Genomic DNA, 15886 nt, shown 5'->3' on the forward strand with positions numbered 1-15886 from the left:
GGGAAAGGCTCTAGTGGGCAGTCATCATGGTGCTCCCTCGGACTTAAAAAAAGGAGGGCGCTTGTTACGACCGTAGTATCGAGGACAAGCAAGCGAGGTTACACATGAGAAGAATGGAGAATACAGTCTTGGTTTACGGAGTATTATGCATTGCTTGAGGTATAATACCAGATTTGGCCATGTCCAAAAATCATCTGGTTGACTTCGGCATCAAGGTTCATGTGCCGGATAGTTGGTGTCGTTATATGTGTTAGTCGAAACAGAAGAAGTGGTATGTGCCGTTGGCTGAGTTCTCCGGGTGACCCGAAAGTATCCATCATCTACCTCGAGTCTTGGAGATTCTGTATCACGCTGCTCTCTGGTGTTACCATCTTAGCCGCGTTTCGTGGCACCTCCGGGTTGCCTTTGAGCATCCGGGTGGGGATGAGTGAATATGCAAGCACACATAAACGGTAATCATTTCATCAGTCGACCTGAGGTTCTGTTTTTTTTTCAGGGCGGTCTGCCATGATTTCACTGCAACACTGCCTTTTTGCCAATATGAGTTGCACCGTTGCGCATGTCAGTATTTCAGTACTTGTCGTAGCTGACACAAATGTTTTGTCTAGATTAACAATGGCATGGTGCAAAGGCTCATGACGACTATGATTTTTGCGCTAGGAATTCCTTCGGCCGACCCTGATTGACTTTTATTAGTTTTTCGTTTAGTGAACGTCTGTTATTTTGATTTTACCTTGACATTGTCACAAAATCTTCTTTTGCTCGTCACGTGTAACGTAAATCTCTGCTCCGTTATTCAATCCTTCGCATCGAGAGGGGCTGCGATTGTTGGCAGAAAAGATGTCAACAACACCCAGCTGTCAAGCGGTCACTGTCATCCCACATCGCGCAGCTTTGACGGGCTTGACATGAAGTATATCCATCGCCAGTAGCAATTTGCAAGGCGTACGCCTTTGTGGCCCCATAATCGATAGCATCAAGGGGTGTCGTTCTTTAACCCCTTGACTCTGCTCTCAGTTGACCCCGTCACAAGCATGTTCCTCCCTCGGTGTCTCCTTGTTTTCTTCCTTTTTTTGCCCTCTATCATCCCCCTATCCCTCGGTTGAATATGGAGAATGATGGCGGTCCCGGCATGCTGGGACTTTCCGTACCGGTTGAATGGGGGCCGGCAACGTTTTGCTGTCTGTTCCCACATTCGGCTCGTACTACTTTCAAAGTACACCTCTTTCTTCTCGCGCGAAATCAAAGTGACACAACGGAGGTAAACTTGGCAATGAACGACGCAGGGTACTCGTTTTTCTTTATTACTATTCTTGTGCTCCGGATCTGGGTCCCCGTTCTCGCACCCTCACCGGCAAGCCACATCATCTAGTCCGGATGAACGACCATGAAGGCCTTGACCTGACGGTTAAATGTACGCCCATAAAAAAGAGGAGTTTTTCGGAGATTGATTGGCTGCTCCGCCATGGTGGAATTTGTCGATGGGTCTTGTGTAGACGTGCTTTTTTTATGTGCGGCGATTGTGGAACGTGGTCTGCCTTGATCGAGGAGTCTCGTGGAAGCCTTTCCTTTACGCCGTGGCTCTTTTGGGAGGTGGTGTCTTTTTGATTTTCTGGACCGTCAACTATTCATTTCGAATTCTTGAGGGATATTGATTGCGTAGACGGTAGAGTATACACATCATCTTTTCAAGCCCTAGAAGAGGTCCATCTTTCAAGTCTTCCTAATAGCAGAATGGACATGCTTGCCTCTAGACTTCCGCCCGGGTTGGCTATCAAGGGCTTGATGTACCGCCGGAGTTTGGCCGATGCTGGAGTATATGCAGACCGTCACCCTTTAAAACGTTCTGTGCCGCAAAGTGTCCGTTTCTTCTCGTAGGCCGCCGTTTCGGTGTGTTTTCTATTCCGCCCCCAGGGGTATATGGTACATACATACACACAGATTTTATGCTGGATGCCCACATGACTTGCAACAAAAGGGGGTTCCGTGATAAGGAACAATCAGCCATGTCTCAAAAAAAAAGCCCTGTCTTGTCAGTTACCAGCTTTGCAAAGGGGACTCTACTGTCCCTCGAGTGCGTGGCCTTCCCGGAAATCTGGGAATTGTCAGTCAATAGAAAAGCCAAACCAACAAGTCTTGGGGGGTGACAAGTATGCGAGACGAGCAAGCAGCACGTGGAATCTCAAGTCATGGTTCTCGACTAGACAGCAACCTTGCACCGTGGTCCGCCCATCCGCCTGACGAGGTATCACGGGGGGAACAACACACATGTCCAACAGCGAGGAGATTCTCAGAGCAGGAGAAAGAAGTCGCATGATTTTAGTTTCCTTTTTTTTTGCGCCCTCTCTGCTCGTGTTCCCCAATTGCGATACCTGCAAGCCATCTGTGTCATCATTCCTTTGTTGACGACCCAAAACGAGGCAGTAGACTGTGGTCCATGTCAGGACTTAACACCCCGAAAGGGACAGCCAGCGGCCGGAACTACCGAGGATGCCCGGGATCACCGCTGGAGCTGTGACCCGGGAGGGCTGTAAGCAACCATGAGATTAGCCAGGAGACATAAAAATTTCCGACTGGCCACTGAGGCAGGACAGGCCCATCACACACGAGCGAAGAGAGAGAAAATAAAAAAAGAAAAATTGCCCGACGAAACTTGCCACCCGAGGGCCTCCTCCCCAAAAAAGAAGCGAATGCGAGAGACCAAGCCAGGGTGCCAAGTTGTGATGGTGGTGGCGTGCGGTGCGGCCGCATGGTAGACCTCTCGTGCGAACTTCTGAAACTTGATGACCACCAGCCCCCTGGCCACCCAAAGGTCCCCCCACCATCATCTGCTGCTGGTGTCGACAAGAGGGTTTGGTGGCAGACCCAGGCCACCTAGCCATACACCAAAGCACGCTGCACACAAGCATCCTCGTTGGAAATTCACAAGCAAACAGAGCAGCATCGTATTGCAAACAGAGGAACCAGGAATCTACGACTGTAACCCCTCCAGCAGCCCCTCGAGCGTCCTCCACCCTTCACTACCCTCCCAGTTCTCCTTGGCCTTGCCGAGCACACTCCGGATCACAGTCTTTGCCTTGCCCTTCCACCGCGTTCCGATAGCCTCCACGTCTGGCCCGTAGTTCTCCAGCAGCCCGACCAGCTCGTCCGTGCGCGCCACCACCTCCTCCCACGCCTCCTGGTCCAGTCTCCAATCCGCCTTGTCCTTCTTGCTCTCGCCACCCCCAGCCCCAGGGGCGAGGAGGGAAGCGCCGCCGCCACCGGCCACGCCCACTCCGCTCCCGCCCACGGCCGCCCGCCATCCCTTCTCGGCCGCGTCGATGGCGGCCCCGTAGTCGCCGCGCCACGCCCGCTCTCGCCCAATCAGCCCCCACAGCTCGGACCGGGACGTGACCATCGGCGCCACCTGCTCCTCGAAAAGGTCGACTATGTTCTTCTGCACCGAGCCGCGTGTGATCTGCGGCTTGTTGGGGAGCAGGGCGGTGTCGAGGAGCAGCCTCAGCACATCGGCGTCGACGGCATCCTCGGTCGCGCGGACGCGCAGGATGTGGCGCATGGCTGCGATGATCTCGGCAATCGCAGGAGGGCGCGTACGGGCCGCAAGGGTCAGGACGTTGTCCCAGATGCGCCAGTTGTCGTGGGCCATGGAGGCGCCTCGTTTGTAGGCCGACAGGGCTTGGGCAAGGAGAGTCACGGCATCGTCTTGACCCGCAGTTGTTTGCAGTGCAATGTCATCCTCCTCATCGGGAGCGGGCACGACAGCCTTTGCTGTGCTTGCTTGAGCATCGTCGTTTCCAGATTGCTTCGCCTTCTTGGCCGCGTCGACGGCTTCGCAATGTAGGCTGTAGAGTGCACTGCCGAGGTTGCTCCATGTCCTTGCATCCTCGCCTCCTTCTGTGCCAGATGCTGAAGCGATTGCTCGCCTGAAAGCCTCGGCGGCATCGGCGAATCGTCCCAGCCTCAAGTTGATGTCGCCGAGTCTGCTCCACATCTCCGCACTCAAGCGGTTTGCTGATGTTGCCTTGATGTACGCTTCTCTAGCCTTTTCCCAATCTTTGTGCTGGAGGTGGAACTCTCCCAAGCTACGTTGTGCCCGAGCATACCTCCGACCTGAAATCTCCCAGGCTCTTTCGTAGTGCTCCGAATTTTGCTCTAGGTCACCGAGGATGCAGTAAAGACGCGGCGCATTTGGTGGTGGTGGATCACGCTCTGCTCCGGTAAAGTGGGCGGCTCGCAAGACGGATACATCCACATCTAGATCCTCTGGTCCAGGAGCGCTGCCTGCAGCCTCGGCCGTTGGCTGGAATAGCCGCCATCGCACCACAGCTCGGCCCTTCTCTTCACTTCCCAGGCCACGGCCTCCCTCGTCGTCCTCTCCGTGCGCACCAGCGGTAGCTAGACAGAGTGCAACCTCTGCCCAAAGGCGCAAGCGCTTGAAAATATCGAGGGCAGCAACGATAGATCCGACAGACGTCCAGGAGAAGGCAAGTTCGGACTCGAGGTGCCATCTTGGCGGTGACGAGAGGGCGTGGACGTAGTGGAGGCGGACATTGGCGGGAGCAGAATCCGCAGGGTCTGCTTTGGGGAAGAAAGAGGTAGGTTGGTTAACTGCTACTGGCTTGGCTTCCCCTGGCGTACTTATCTCGATGCTGGGGACATCATTCGTAGAGCCGTTAGAGTCGCCTTCGTGCTTGCTTCCAGGGGCCGGTGCAGATGTGTCGACGAGTACTTGATCCACCACCGCCTGCATCTGGAGGATACCCCTCTCAACTGTCCTACTCCGGTGAACCTCAATCCTTGATCGTACCAAAAGGGCCTGCGTGTAAATCTGCCAGTTGTTGGATTTGTCTGACACTACCCTCTCGGCAAAGGGCAGAATTTCCTCAGATGTGAGACTGTCGGCAGGCGAGAAAGCATCCTTCAGGGTGGCTTCGGCCAAAAGGATGATCTGGTCAAGAGGAGCCAGTTGCGGCTGGTTGTCTGGTGCTATGCCGCGGAGGGGCTCAGGGACGCCCACCTGATCCGTGGGCTTGGCATTAGCATCGGTGAAGTCAAGCTTCTCGAGAAGCGTGTCATCATTCAGTGGCAGCGCCTCGGGAGCCGCCGACGACGTGGCGCTTGTGTCTGTCTCGGCCTGTGAGCCATCAACTGCTGCTGCGCTCTTGGCCAGGACCACAAGCTGACTTGTGCTGTTCTCCTGAAACTTGGTCCGCTTCCCCAGTGCACCAGAAAGAGAGTAAACGAATCCAGTCAACCGCGAGGCCTCAGCCAAAGCCTCCTTGGCCTTGGCATCCAGCCCCAGCGTTATGTAGACGTTGACCTTTTCCAGGAGAAACTGCACTTTTTGCTCAGTGGTAAATACAATTGATGATGGTGACGACAAAACATTCTCGTCCGCCTCGGCGAGCGCTTCCCTGATCTGCTGCTCCAGAGTCGGCAGATCGGTCCACTGGGAACCCTTGTTGAAGCTTGATCCCGCGCCGACAGAGGGATGTATAAACAGCTTGTGGTGCCATACCAGCAAGCGCAACCTCAACCACGACGAACTGCGCAAGGCAGGGTCGGCCAGTCCTTTTATCTCGGCATCCAGCTGACAGGAATGGGTGATGAGGGCATGTCTTGCTAGAGAAAAAAACTCTATGCTCGGTATGTAGGGGTAGACTGCCACGCCGTCGACATCAAGCGACCTGAGGCACAAATCGCGAATGCTCCTTTTGCCGCCGCCGTTCCCTGGCTCGGACTCGTCGACACTGAACTCCTTTTGGAAAATAGACTCAACAGCATGCGCTTGTTCCAGAACAGGCCCGGTAACGTTCAGCTGCAGGAAGGCGTTCAAGGCAGCTAGGCCGACAGCAGCCGTCTGGGCGGGAGTCAAGACGCTAGAAGGTGGCGACGCATTCTTGTCGTTAACCCCTGAAGCTTTTAGGCTGCGGACGAGGTCCCGGATGAGAATGCGCGCCGGCTCAGAGGTGAGCACGGCAACGTATTCGCCAGCAGCAATGTGGGCGAAAAGCTCGTCGGCCATCTGCGCTGGTTTATCTTGCTGTGTTGATGGCCGGTATTTGAGCGGATATCCTGCGCATGTGTGTTTTCCTTCTCACCAAGACAAGTAAGTTGACTGTGCATGTGCTTGCCCCTCATTCAAGCTGTGAATTTTTATTTTTTTTTCGGGGCCAACCGGTGACGTCGCATCTCGATTTCAGGGTGTCTTGGTGGGGGTGGATCTTCAAGTGGGGAACCTTTGTAGCATCCATTCTTCTTGAGAGCCAGTTTTCACGTGACACTAGCTGAGGTTGCGTGCGATAGCTGGCTTTTATTCGAGCGCGAAAAGTCACGTCAAACGTCAAACGAGTGCCCAAACGAATTCTGGTTGGCATCAATCGACTTTCTAGACTAGCCTTCTATCACGCCCTTGATTACCGGCTTTCCCTCTCTCAGCTGCCTGATTGTCTCCGACTATTTTCGTCACCACCCACAAACAACCACACAAGCCACTTTCAACCCCTACAGATTCCGCTGCACCAGCTCGCCAAAGTTTTCATTTTGCGCGCTGCCAAAGTCGGCGTTCCAGTACTGGTGGACCTCGTGATACAGAATCGCGCTCGTGTTTGACGCCGGCTGGCTCGGGGCGGTCCTGGCCATGGCAAACGCCAACCTGTTTGACCCGGTCGGCCGAAGCCAGGTGGGTGCCGCTCCGGCGCGGCCCTGAAACGACGTGCATCCGCTGCACTTGGCCGTTATCTGCCAGTGCGTGCTGTTGACCCTCGTCCCGGTCTTGAGCACCTCGTAGACCGGCACGGTGTATGGTGCTGGTGCCGCATGTGCCCTTTTTTTGTGGCATCGCCCTCTCGGGCTTCAGTGTCAGTGAGATGAACATGTGGCAGTACATGAGCTTATTGCCAGAACCGAAGAATGCAACAAGGACAGGGGCAACTACGCACGTAGCCCAACGCGAGCTCAGAGTCACCGTCTGTCCGCTCGGCCACACCACGGTAAGCGGGTTGTAGGTCATGCTCCCTCCCCAAGCCACCCCCGCCCAGCCGACGGCGGTTGGCGCCACGACCTGTAGCACGGCGTCGTAGGGCTCGTTTGTGCCAACTCCGCTCGGCACGGCCACTCGGAACTGGATCGCGCCGTTTGACGTGTCGTATCGACCCGAGTATGCCGCAAAGACGAAGCCCGTGTCGACGTCGGTCACCGGACTGCTGCTACCTTGGGCTGCCGCTTGGTCTGCTTGGTCAAGTCGAGTCGCGGTCAGCAGGGGCTGATGCTCTGGGGGCAAGGTATCCAGGCGCAAGGAAGTTGCAGGATCACTCACCTATACCCATCATTGCTGCCGCTGCCACCCATCCTGTCCACGAAATCCAATGCATTCTGGTCTTTGTGAATTACCAGTAGTGCGTCTGATCGGCTTTGCTGGTGGTCGTGTGTATTGCTTTTTCTTCTGCTGCGTTTGAACAAAGTAGTAATTTGATCGAAGCAGTCCAAAAGCTTGCAGTGCAGGTCAATTATCCTGACGCTACGTTGGCTGACCTAGCCGGTTCTATATGCCCGTCTTGGACCTGTCGATGAGATAAATTTAGAACCTTGTGTATCGGCGCCAGGTGCACCTCCGCATGTTGCCGTGGCACCATCTGACCTGTTCCGTTTCTTGGAGAGCGGTTGGTTCAAAAATGCCCAGAACGGCAGTGGCGAGAGAACTTGCTCAGCAGGAAGATAGTAGGAAAGGGGTTTTGCCTTGGATTCGGATAAACCATTCGGGTCAATTCAAATTATCAGCGTTCCATTCGCAACCCTTTTTGAGCCATGCCCAGCCCGGCATATTGACTTGTACTTTGCACAGCAGGTGGGCGATTGTGGTCCTGGGCATTTACCCTTACATTCGGTGCGATCGGCCAATTTGCGGGTAAATAGGCTTTTCCCGCACCCGTCACCAAAACTTATCCCGAACCGCCAAAACCTTGGTGTTTTTTGTTTTCCCTTTGTAGGGTTTGCTCCGAATTCCCCGATCAAACAACCCGGACCATGACATCGAGAAGACCGGTGGAGATCAGGCTCAGCATCTGCGCTGATGGTGCATCGGTGCGCCATGTGCTTCTGCGATGGGCGTAAATCATCAACAAGATTGCGATTTGCAGCTCTAATACAAGATGGTGAATAACATCAAAGTTTATACGAACGTACATATATGTGCGTGTACGTTGTGCAACGTTGCAAAACTAGAGCCAGGCGGCCTGCAGAATTGAAGCGATTACTGTACGGGATTGTCTTTTCTCTCTCCTTTTCTTCTCTCACTCAGGTCAACCTATTTCTGTGTATCTATACATATGGTGCGCGGCAACTTTACCAATCCATCCATTATCCTTTGCGGAATCATGGCCACCTCTCCGTCAGTCTTGGCTGCGACCGGTCTGGTGAAGCAGTTGCGGTTGCTGACTTTCTGCAGACGCCAGTCATTGGGCTCGGGGCCGGCGATTCCGGTTCCGGATTAGGGATGATCAAGATCGCCATCCTGCTCCGGCGCCAGAGGCTGCTGCGGCTATTAGCTCGATCCGGAAGCCACAAAAGCCCACAACAGAGTGTATGATACAACGCTGCTGTACACTTTGTAGTGATATATGTACAACCATACCCATGTGTCACTGGAAGAAACAGGATACCGTCCAGTAGTATTTTCAATACAGGTATGCAAAATGCAAAAGGTCTAAGACGTAACCCAAAAAAGAGAGAAAGGAAAAAAGCAGGGTGAATGATAATAAGAGTGTATAAGGTACATAGGTACCTAGTTGGTGAGTGTATTGTTTTTCGGCTTCCAAATTGGCTAGATCCGCTTAACAAACAAAGCTATTTTGTCCCAAGTTGAAATTATCTAACTCGACGCCATTAAACACAACAATTCAGAGCTTGGATTGGACGTAATTTCAACAGTAGCATGAGTTGAAGTGTAATTGTGTTACTGTTTTATGCAATCACAATCAACGCAGACAAGTTCACGCTCCACGTAGAAAATGCTCTCTCGAAAGGACACAGCGCTAGTATCAGGTGATAGGAACTGGAATACATGTGCACGAGGTAGGTACCTACCTATATGCCACATCGCAATGGCATGGTTGCTTTTGGCCCTTGGGTGGCCAATTGCAATCGTTGGCTCCGACCTGGGTGGTTGGTTGTGCATTACCGACTTTTATATATAGGTCTCTTTTGAGCCACTGCACCAAGGGACAAGATTCAAAGTGTTCTCTCCAATTTATACTTTGACCTGTTTTATCCTTTGGCGTGAACCTCGCTGTGTTCCAACAAGACTAGCCAACGTTTCTTTTCTGAAGTTTCTCAACCAAGGAAAGAGTGTGTATGGTATGAATCGTTTTGCCACCTACCTAGGTACGGCTGTTTATGACATGCTGACCTTGCTTCGTAGCCTTCGTTTGTAGACATCAAGAGTCCGCATGAGAGCCCGTAAACCGAGGCGTGACTTCCATAATAAAGCATCCAGTGACGTCTAAAAAGACTTGCGGATGCTTGGAATTTCTCGGCACAAGATATTACTGCTCTCGGACTCAAATTTCATGCCGAGGCCCCTCCACTCACAAACGCGTCAGGGAGACTCAACCCCGCTCTGCTGGTTGAGGGACCAGGCCAGAAGCATCTGGCAGGGATTTTGAAGAAATGCGCATCTCCAGCTGCGAGCTATTTCTGCTTGTAGCTCTCCAAATCTCGGGTGTCTAATAGACCAACGGTTCCGCGTCTGGAAACCACGGATTACGCTTACCACAATTCCACAAACCAGGAGCTGCGTCGCTCGACCGTCGTCCATTGAGCAGTCTTCTCGCCCGGCGCTGGCGCCTCAGTCCTGCAGCAAATGTAACAACATAGTCCGAGCTGGTTTCGCCTCTCTGAAGTCTGAACTGTATAACCACGGAAACAGCATCGTAGCCGAGCCGGCCATATCGCTGCCTAGGGCCAGGCCCCGGGGAGGGAGCGGGTTACGCTGGTCGAGAGGCCGATCCAACTCCACACGGCTGGTGAAGGAATGCAGGCATAGAGAAAAAAGGCGCCCTTTTGAGATGAAACTTAGCTGACATCAGCTTGGCTATCGTGGGAAGAAGGCTGCGTCGCAGGGATGCGATGCGGGAGGGCGCTGCTTGGCACGCCCCTGTGCCGCATTGGCGCTTTTCCCCTCCCGCGATTGTATTTCTGTTTTTGCCCTTTTTGCGCGGAGAACCCTGAAATCTTAGTCGGAAAATACGACGGAGCGGAACGATCCCTTAGCACTTGGTTGCGCAGTATGTTCTTGGCTTTTATGTTTAAAGGATGAATCTTTGATCGATTACATTTACAGTTGAGTCGTGACTGGTGGTGAACTTGATAGCCCATCTGGAACGCTGAATGAAGTTCTTTGGGATAAAATTGAGTTTTTCTTCTGATTGTTCTACAATGTCTGCACAACGAATGCAGGTAAATTAGCCCTAGTACACAGCCACCACCTACCGGGCAAATTGCAACATGCATACTCTGTTTACCGCGCCACTTCAATTTCGGCTATGGCTCCATAGCCTACCAAGACTGCCCCCAAGACGGGGAGAGTGTCCTACCCGTTTGCCGTCTGCCGTCTGAGTTGCCACACCTGCGCGCCTGTGAGGCACAGTTCACCCACACCTCCTCGGACTTTTGACCTATCAAGCCTCCTCGCTTCCCCGCGTGGGAACAATAAACATTGCAATGAGATCATGAAGTGGGACATCGTAGTCGTTGTGGTTCGCCAAGGACTGCAGATGAGATTTTTATACTTTTGTCGTCAGCTTCTATCGTTGTGCAAACCAGGAATTTGTTTGTGGCTGACGACTTTTGTTTGCGGCGATCTCTAGAGTAACCGGCCAAGAGTCTGCCTGCTTTTGTCCGCGGGTCTCTGTGCTTTTCTCGGGGGATAATGCAGAAGAGGGTCATGGCCTAGGCACAATACAGATGAATCGAGTAGGAGCACAAAACTACAGCTGCAGGGTAAGTGCACCAGCCATTGACGACACAATAATACTGGTAACTGAATAGACTGTTGCTGATGTTGTTTAATATTTTAAGTTCTCAGTAGAAAAACAAAAACAAAAGAAAAGTCATGATTGGACCCGTGTGCATTGGGTTTCTACTTTTGTGCAAGCGTCAACTAGTACAACCACCTACTCAGGTAGGCAGGTGTGATTCAATCTATGCGTAGCGGTAGCACGGGTGGTCGGCTTACACTCGGACTAAGCACCAGTGACATGATATCGTAAAATAATATTCTTCATTCAGTCGACCGCTAGTCGAGAAACTATGAACAAGACATGGCAGGTTCTAATGCTTGCAGGTATCTCGGAAAACATAGGCGAGGTTCCGATGGAGACAAGTAGACGACAAGTCTAACCAAAGGTAAAGAGAGAGAGAGAGATCAAAAAACAAGAAAAACATAAAAGATGAACCTTCCCCTTCCCCTAGAAGCCTTTGAATCTTTTCATTCCCCATCCTGCTCAACCATCTTCCCCAGGCCTCAGGAACAAACGACAGATACTCCCGCCCCATCAAGCAACTGTTTTCCCCTCTTGTCTTTCAAAATGAAGACCTTTGCCATCATCACGGCCGTCCTCGCCACGGCGGTCACGGCGGTGGACATCCACCTCCAGAACTGGGGCAACTGCGACGACGGCGGCGGCGGCTACATCTGCTTCGGGTGGAACCCGGACACGTGCTGCAGCGTCAACGCGGGGCTCTTCTTCGCCAGCGTGTCGTTCCGGGCCATCCCCGGCGAGTGGAACCTGCAGTGCCGCGGGCACGCGGGCCCCAACTGCGGCGCCGTCCGCGAGCAGCAGGACAGCGGCGGCCGCGGCTACGTGTGCCTGGGCAACGGGCCCTTTGGCGGCGGCGGCTACGGCTTCAACAACAGGAAGATGGTCCGCGGCGTCACCCCGCGCCTGGCCGCCCGCGACGGCGAGTCGGCCGGCTGCGTCGCCCCCAACGTCCTGTACCTCGCCGACGGCACCCAGTACAACTACACCGCCATCCTCGAGGCCAAGCTGCCCACCGAGGAGCTCGTCGCCCTCAACCAGGCTGGCGCCTCCGTTGCCGAGATCCCCGAGAGCTTTGCCGCCTTTAAGCTTGCCGAGAAGCTCAAGCTGTAGAGGGCATGTTTTGGTGATGCAGGCCTGAGTGGGAACAAGTTACAAAATGTGGACCGTTTTCTTTAATATCGTCTCTTCTTCTTTGTGTTGCCTGGCTTTTCTGTCTGAGCATACATTTCTTTGCCGAGGGCCCCGGCCGCCCGACTTGTGGGCGTTAAACAACAATATTCTTTCAAAGTTATAGTGATCACGCTAGGCAGAACATTATCACATGAGTCAATCTTTGAATCAATGCAACTAGTGATGTTCCGAGAATTCCAATACGAAAATAACTTGTACAAAGAGCAGTCAATCTTGCATGTAGACGGTAAAAGACGACAAGCACACCAGACAATGTAAGAAACTCCTCAACTCCTCTGGGAACATTCGATAAACTCTAACCCTTGGGGCCAGTGTTAGTTTGACAATGCCAGCCTTTGTGGCTTAGTGAGTGGCGCTTTGTACCTTTGAGAAGAAATGCATTGTAACGACTACGCTTTGAAAACATTGCATCCGGTCTTGCATCCTGGAGCGTATCTTGGTACTAGAACTAGTCTAATAGTCAATAAGACGTCCATGTATAACTAAAGCCTTGAGTCCCAACCACCAATCCTTTGCATTCCATAGTCCATACCAAAAACCCTAACGACAAGTAAGAACTTCATCTTTTGTATTCGGCCCAACCCAAAGCAACCTACCACGCCGAACCCCCAGCTATTATTCCTCATCCCACCAGGCCGCATCCACCCATCAACCCGGATCACAAAAGAAATTTAAAAAAAAAAACATGTCACTCACCGATCTCGAGACCAAAATGCTAGAGACAGCGCAGCAGCAAATCGAGCTCCAAAAAAGGGACGTGACCCGTCTCGAGCAGACGATTGAGCGCAAACGGACCAGAGCCGAAGCCTACCGACTCAAGACCGCCCAAGCCCTCGAGACGCTGACCGAGACCAAGGAGAGCCTATGCGATTTCGACAGCGTCATCGCAAAATTCGAGGGCATGGAAACCTCGCTCAGCGCCCACCGACAGAGGGCCGAGGCCAAGACGCAGCTCCTCGGCCAGGCCAGGGCGCCGTCCCTGGCCGCGGAGGTGACCTCGTTTGAGCATCTCGAGTCCGCGACGCAGCAGCACCGACAGGTCGCGAGCTCCCTCGCCCGCGCCCGTGCGCAACGCTGCGCCCTGGGACGCAGGGTCCAGGCGGCCGAGGAGGAGTACGACTACGTCGTCCACGATGAGAGGGTGTGCGCCGAGGTGGTTCGCGGGTTTGAAGAAACTCTGAGGGAATCTCGGCACAAGTATCAGGCTCTGTTGGTGGTTGCCGATGCTGACAATCTGGCCGGGTATGAGAGTGAAACGGACAAGATTCGGAGGGATGGTGACGCCACCGTGGTGTCTGTCGCTTCTCACATCTATCAGCTGGTCACTTGTACTGAACCGATTGCTCCGATGCATCACCTCTGGATGCCGTGCTGATCAACAGCAAACACTCTCGTAATACATCTTTCAACCTAGGAGAAAATCTATCAGCAGGCTTGTGACAGGCAACACAAGTCCGCTCTAGCCCTTGAGCCTCAGTCCCAGATTTTCAGAAAACTTTGCATTTCAAGATGCCGAGAAGTGCACACTGTATGTGGTACCAAGTCTTTTTCTTAGTATTACACGGGTAACCCCGCTGCTAATAAAAGTAAAATCTAAAAAGATGGACAGGAGTTGTGCACCCTCCTGCAAAGAACGACAAGAATTGTGAGACAGAAAACTGCCCATTTTACATACAACCTTCAAATCTGCTTTCACCCCCACTAACCCCTGAAAGCCAGAGGACCGTGTCGACTCTTGCAGCCGCAAAGCCTCAACAGTCAACATTTCCCCTAAAAGAATCTCAAAACAAGATTCCTAGACTCTTCGACTCGTTTACCAGTCCCAGCACTGGTAGCTGGTGACCCTGTCGTTGGGGTTGTTGCCGGGCTGGCCGCAGACCCAGTAGCGCTGCTGGTTCAGGTTGTCGATGCCGGGGCTGGTCAGGTCAAAGTGCCAGCAGCCGTTGTCGTCGGTGCATCCGGCGTTGCTTTTGACAGAGACAGACAAGTCAGTCAAGGGGAACAAACAACTTCAAAGAAAGCCCTTGCCTAGGGCAGTCAGCTTGGCGTCACTTACAAGTAGAAGCGGCAGTAGGCGCCGGCATCGGGCCCGACGGAGCTGACCTGGTCGTTCAGGTCGCCAGCGAGGGGGACTGTGATTTTGTTGGAGAGCTGTCAGCCTGGCCGTCCAATGTCCCAACATTGTCGACTACGCAAGATCCAAAAAAAGAAAAAAAAACATACCACAGACGCCAGCAGGCGCGTTGATGTGGACGCAGTGGCCGCTCCAGTTGGAGTTGGTGCACAGGTAGACGCCGTGGTCGGCGCGCTTCTCGAGGCTGCGGACGTCGAGCTGGGTCGAGTTGACCGAGGCCGCGGACAGCTTGACCGCCTCGGGGATCTGGCTGGGCTCGATCTCGGTGTACGAGACGCCGGCGGGGATGCGAGCCTTGAGCTCGGCCGGGATGGCCGTGACGGTGGCGCCGAGGGCGGCAACGCCGAGGAGCATGGTGCTGAGAAACTGCATTTTGTTGACTTGGAAGGGGGGTTTTTTGTTCTTGGACGAAAGCTGCTGAACAAAAAAAAGATGATTGTGCAAGGTTCTTGTCGTGTTGCTGTCTCTGGCGTGCCTCTGGAGATGAGCCTGGGGAGTATTGGAAAACGAGTTGAAGATGGAGGATTCCCATCTCGATTTTATACTCAAAGTTGAAGCATTACCCGACAGCCAAAAACATTGTTGTAAATACTGACTATACTGTTTTGACAATTCAATTCAAGGCTACCTAGTCTAGACCAGCCCAACCCTTCAACTGTGCCGCCATGTCGCAGCAACTATGATTGCCACAGTACCATTTTTTGCCACGGCTGAACCGGGTCATTACTAAGTTCCAAAAGCTTCAACCCCACACTAGAATGTATGTCGCAGTCGGGCTGTGGTCAATAGAAAAGAAAAACAAAGGGTTGGCCTGACTAACCCCTTGGCATATTATTGGCATGTAGCTTGTTTGAACGGAGGGCTCTGATTGGAAGAGGCCTATTGGCTGGTCGCGAGGAAGTGCGGGAACGGTCTGTGAGGGTGGTATTCCGGATCACTGGTTCGCCTATTTGGGCAAGCGAAGCTGACAGCATCAGGTCGAATAGGAAATTGGGGGTTCACTAGTTAATGTAACCTGAGCATTACTTCTGGGGTCGCCTATGCGGTTCGGTTGGCTCTAAAACCCAATGTTGTAATCTGCTTCGTAATGGCTTTGCATAGGGGCTGAAATGTCGCTTGTCGGGCATGAATCCAGGCTCAAAGGCTCATTCGTGGACAAACAACATGTTCAAACATTGGAGAGACTCGTTGAGTGCATGTGTTGGCAACTCTATTTTTGGTGTGACAACATACGCTCATCTGAGAATTGTTGCTGCCTAGAATCCCAATTACTTTGTCAAAAAAGCGCATACCTTGAGTTTCCATGAGATTCCACAACAAGTGGGTGCCTCAAAGTCAATGCAACAAGCCTCCATGTTGGGCTTTCAAGGGTCAAAGACTGAAAGCAGTCTGGGTGAGTTTATGTATGTGCTCTCATAAATTCATAATCAATGGATCCAGAGGCATACCTGGCGGGCTTGACAGCAATATTCTCATTATAGGGAAAACAAAATGTTTGTTCAGAAAGGATACACCGTCAAAG

General features: G+C 52.8%; 5 protein-coding genes across 5 annotated transcripts; 2 read left to right on the forward strand and 3 right to left on the reverse strand.

Annotated features, from left to right (window-relative positions):
• Positions 1-2955: 2955 nt before the first annotated feature.
• MGG_09846 (TPR repeat-containing protein) lies at positions 2956-6175 on the reverse strand. The gene has a single exon (XM_003720345.1). It carries the CDS (start codon positions 6023-6025, stop codon positions 2972-2974), a length of 3054 nt encoding a protein of 1017 aa, XP_003720393.1. The 5' UTR covers positions 6026-6175; the 3' UTR covers positions 2956-2971.
• Positions 6176-6504: 329 nt separating this feature from the next.
• MGG_09845 (uncharacterized protein) lies at positions 6505-7331 on the reverse strand (the record flags this gene model as incomplete). The annotated part of the gene is made up of 3 exons (XM_003720346.1): positions 6505-6826; positions 6942-7230; positions 7319-7331. The coding sequence occupies 3 exons, from the start codon at positions 7329-7331 to the stop codon at positions 6505-6507; spliced, it is 624 nt and encodes a 207-aa protein (XP_003720394.1).
• A 4254-nt stretch (positions 7332-11585) lies between these two features.
• On the forward strand, positions 11586-12149 carry MGG_09844 (uncharacterized protein; the record flags this gene model as incomplete). The annotated part of the gene is made up of 1 exon (XM_003720347.1): positions 11586-12149. The coding sequence occupies one exon, from the start codon at positions 11586-11588 to the stop codon at positions 12147-12149; it is 564 nt and encodes a 187-aa protein (XP_003720395.1).
• Positions 12150-12915: 766 nt separating this feature from the next.
• On the forward strand, positions 12916-13605 carry MGG_09843 (uncharacterized protein; the record flags this gene model as incomplete). The annotated part of the gene is made up of 1 exon (XM_003720348.1): positions 12916-13605. One exon carries the CDS (start codon positions 12916-12918, stop codon positions 13603-13605), a length of 690 nt encoding a protein of 229 aa, XP_003720396.1.
• Positions 13606-14043: 438 nt separating this feature from the next.
• MGG_09842 (uncharacterized protein) lies at positions 14044-14736 on the reverse strand (the record flags this gene model as incomplete). The annotated part of the gene is made up of 3 exons (XM_003720349.1): positions 14044-14197; positions 14287-14362; positions 14454-14736. The coding sequence occupies 3 exons, from the start codon at positions 14734-14736 to the stop codon at positions 14044-14046; spliced, it is 513 nt and encodes a 170-aa protein (XP_003720397.1).
• Between the last annotated feature and the right edge of the window lie 1150 nt (positions 14737-15886).

This window comes from Pyricularia oryzae, chromosome 6, assembly GCF_000002495.2.
Source record: "Pyricularia oryzae 70-15 chromosome 6, whole genome shotgun sequence".
NCBI classification, from domain to species: Eukaryota; Fungi; Ascomycota; class Sordariomycetes; order Magnaporthales; family Pyriculariaceae; genus Pyricularia; species Pyricularia oryzae.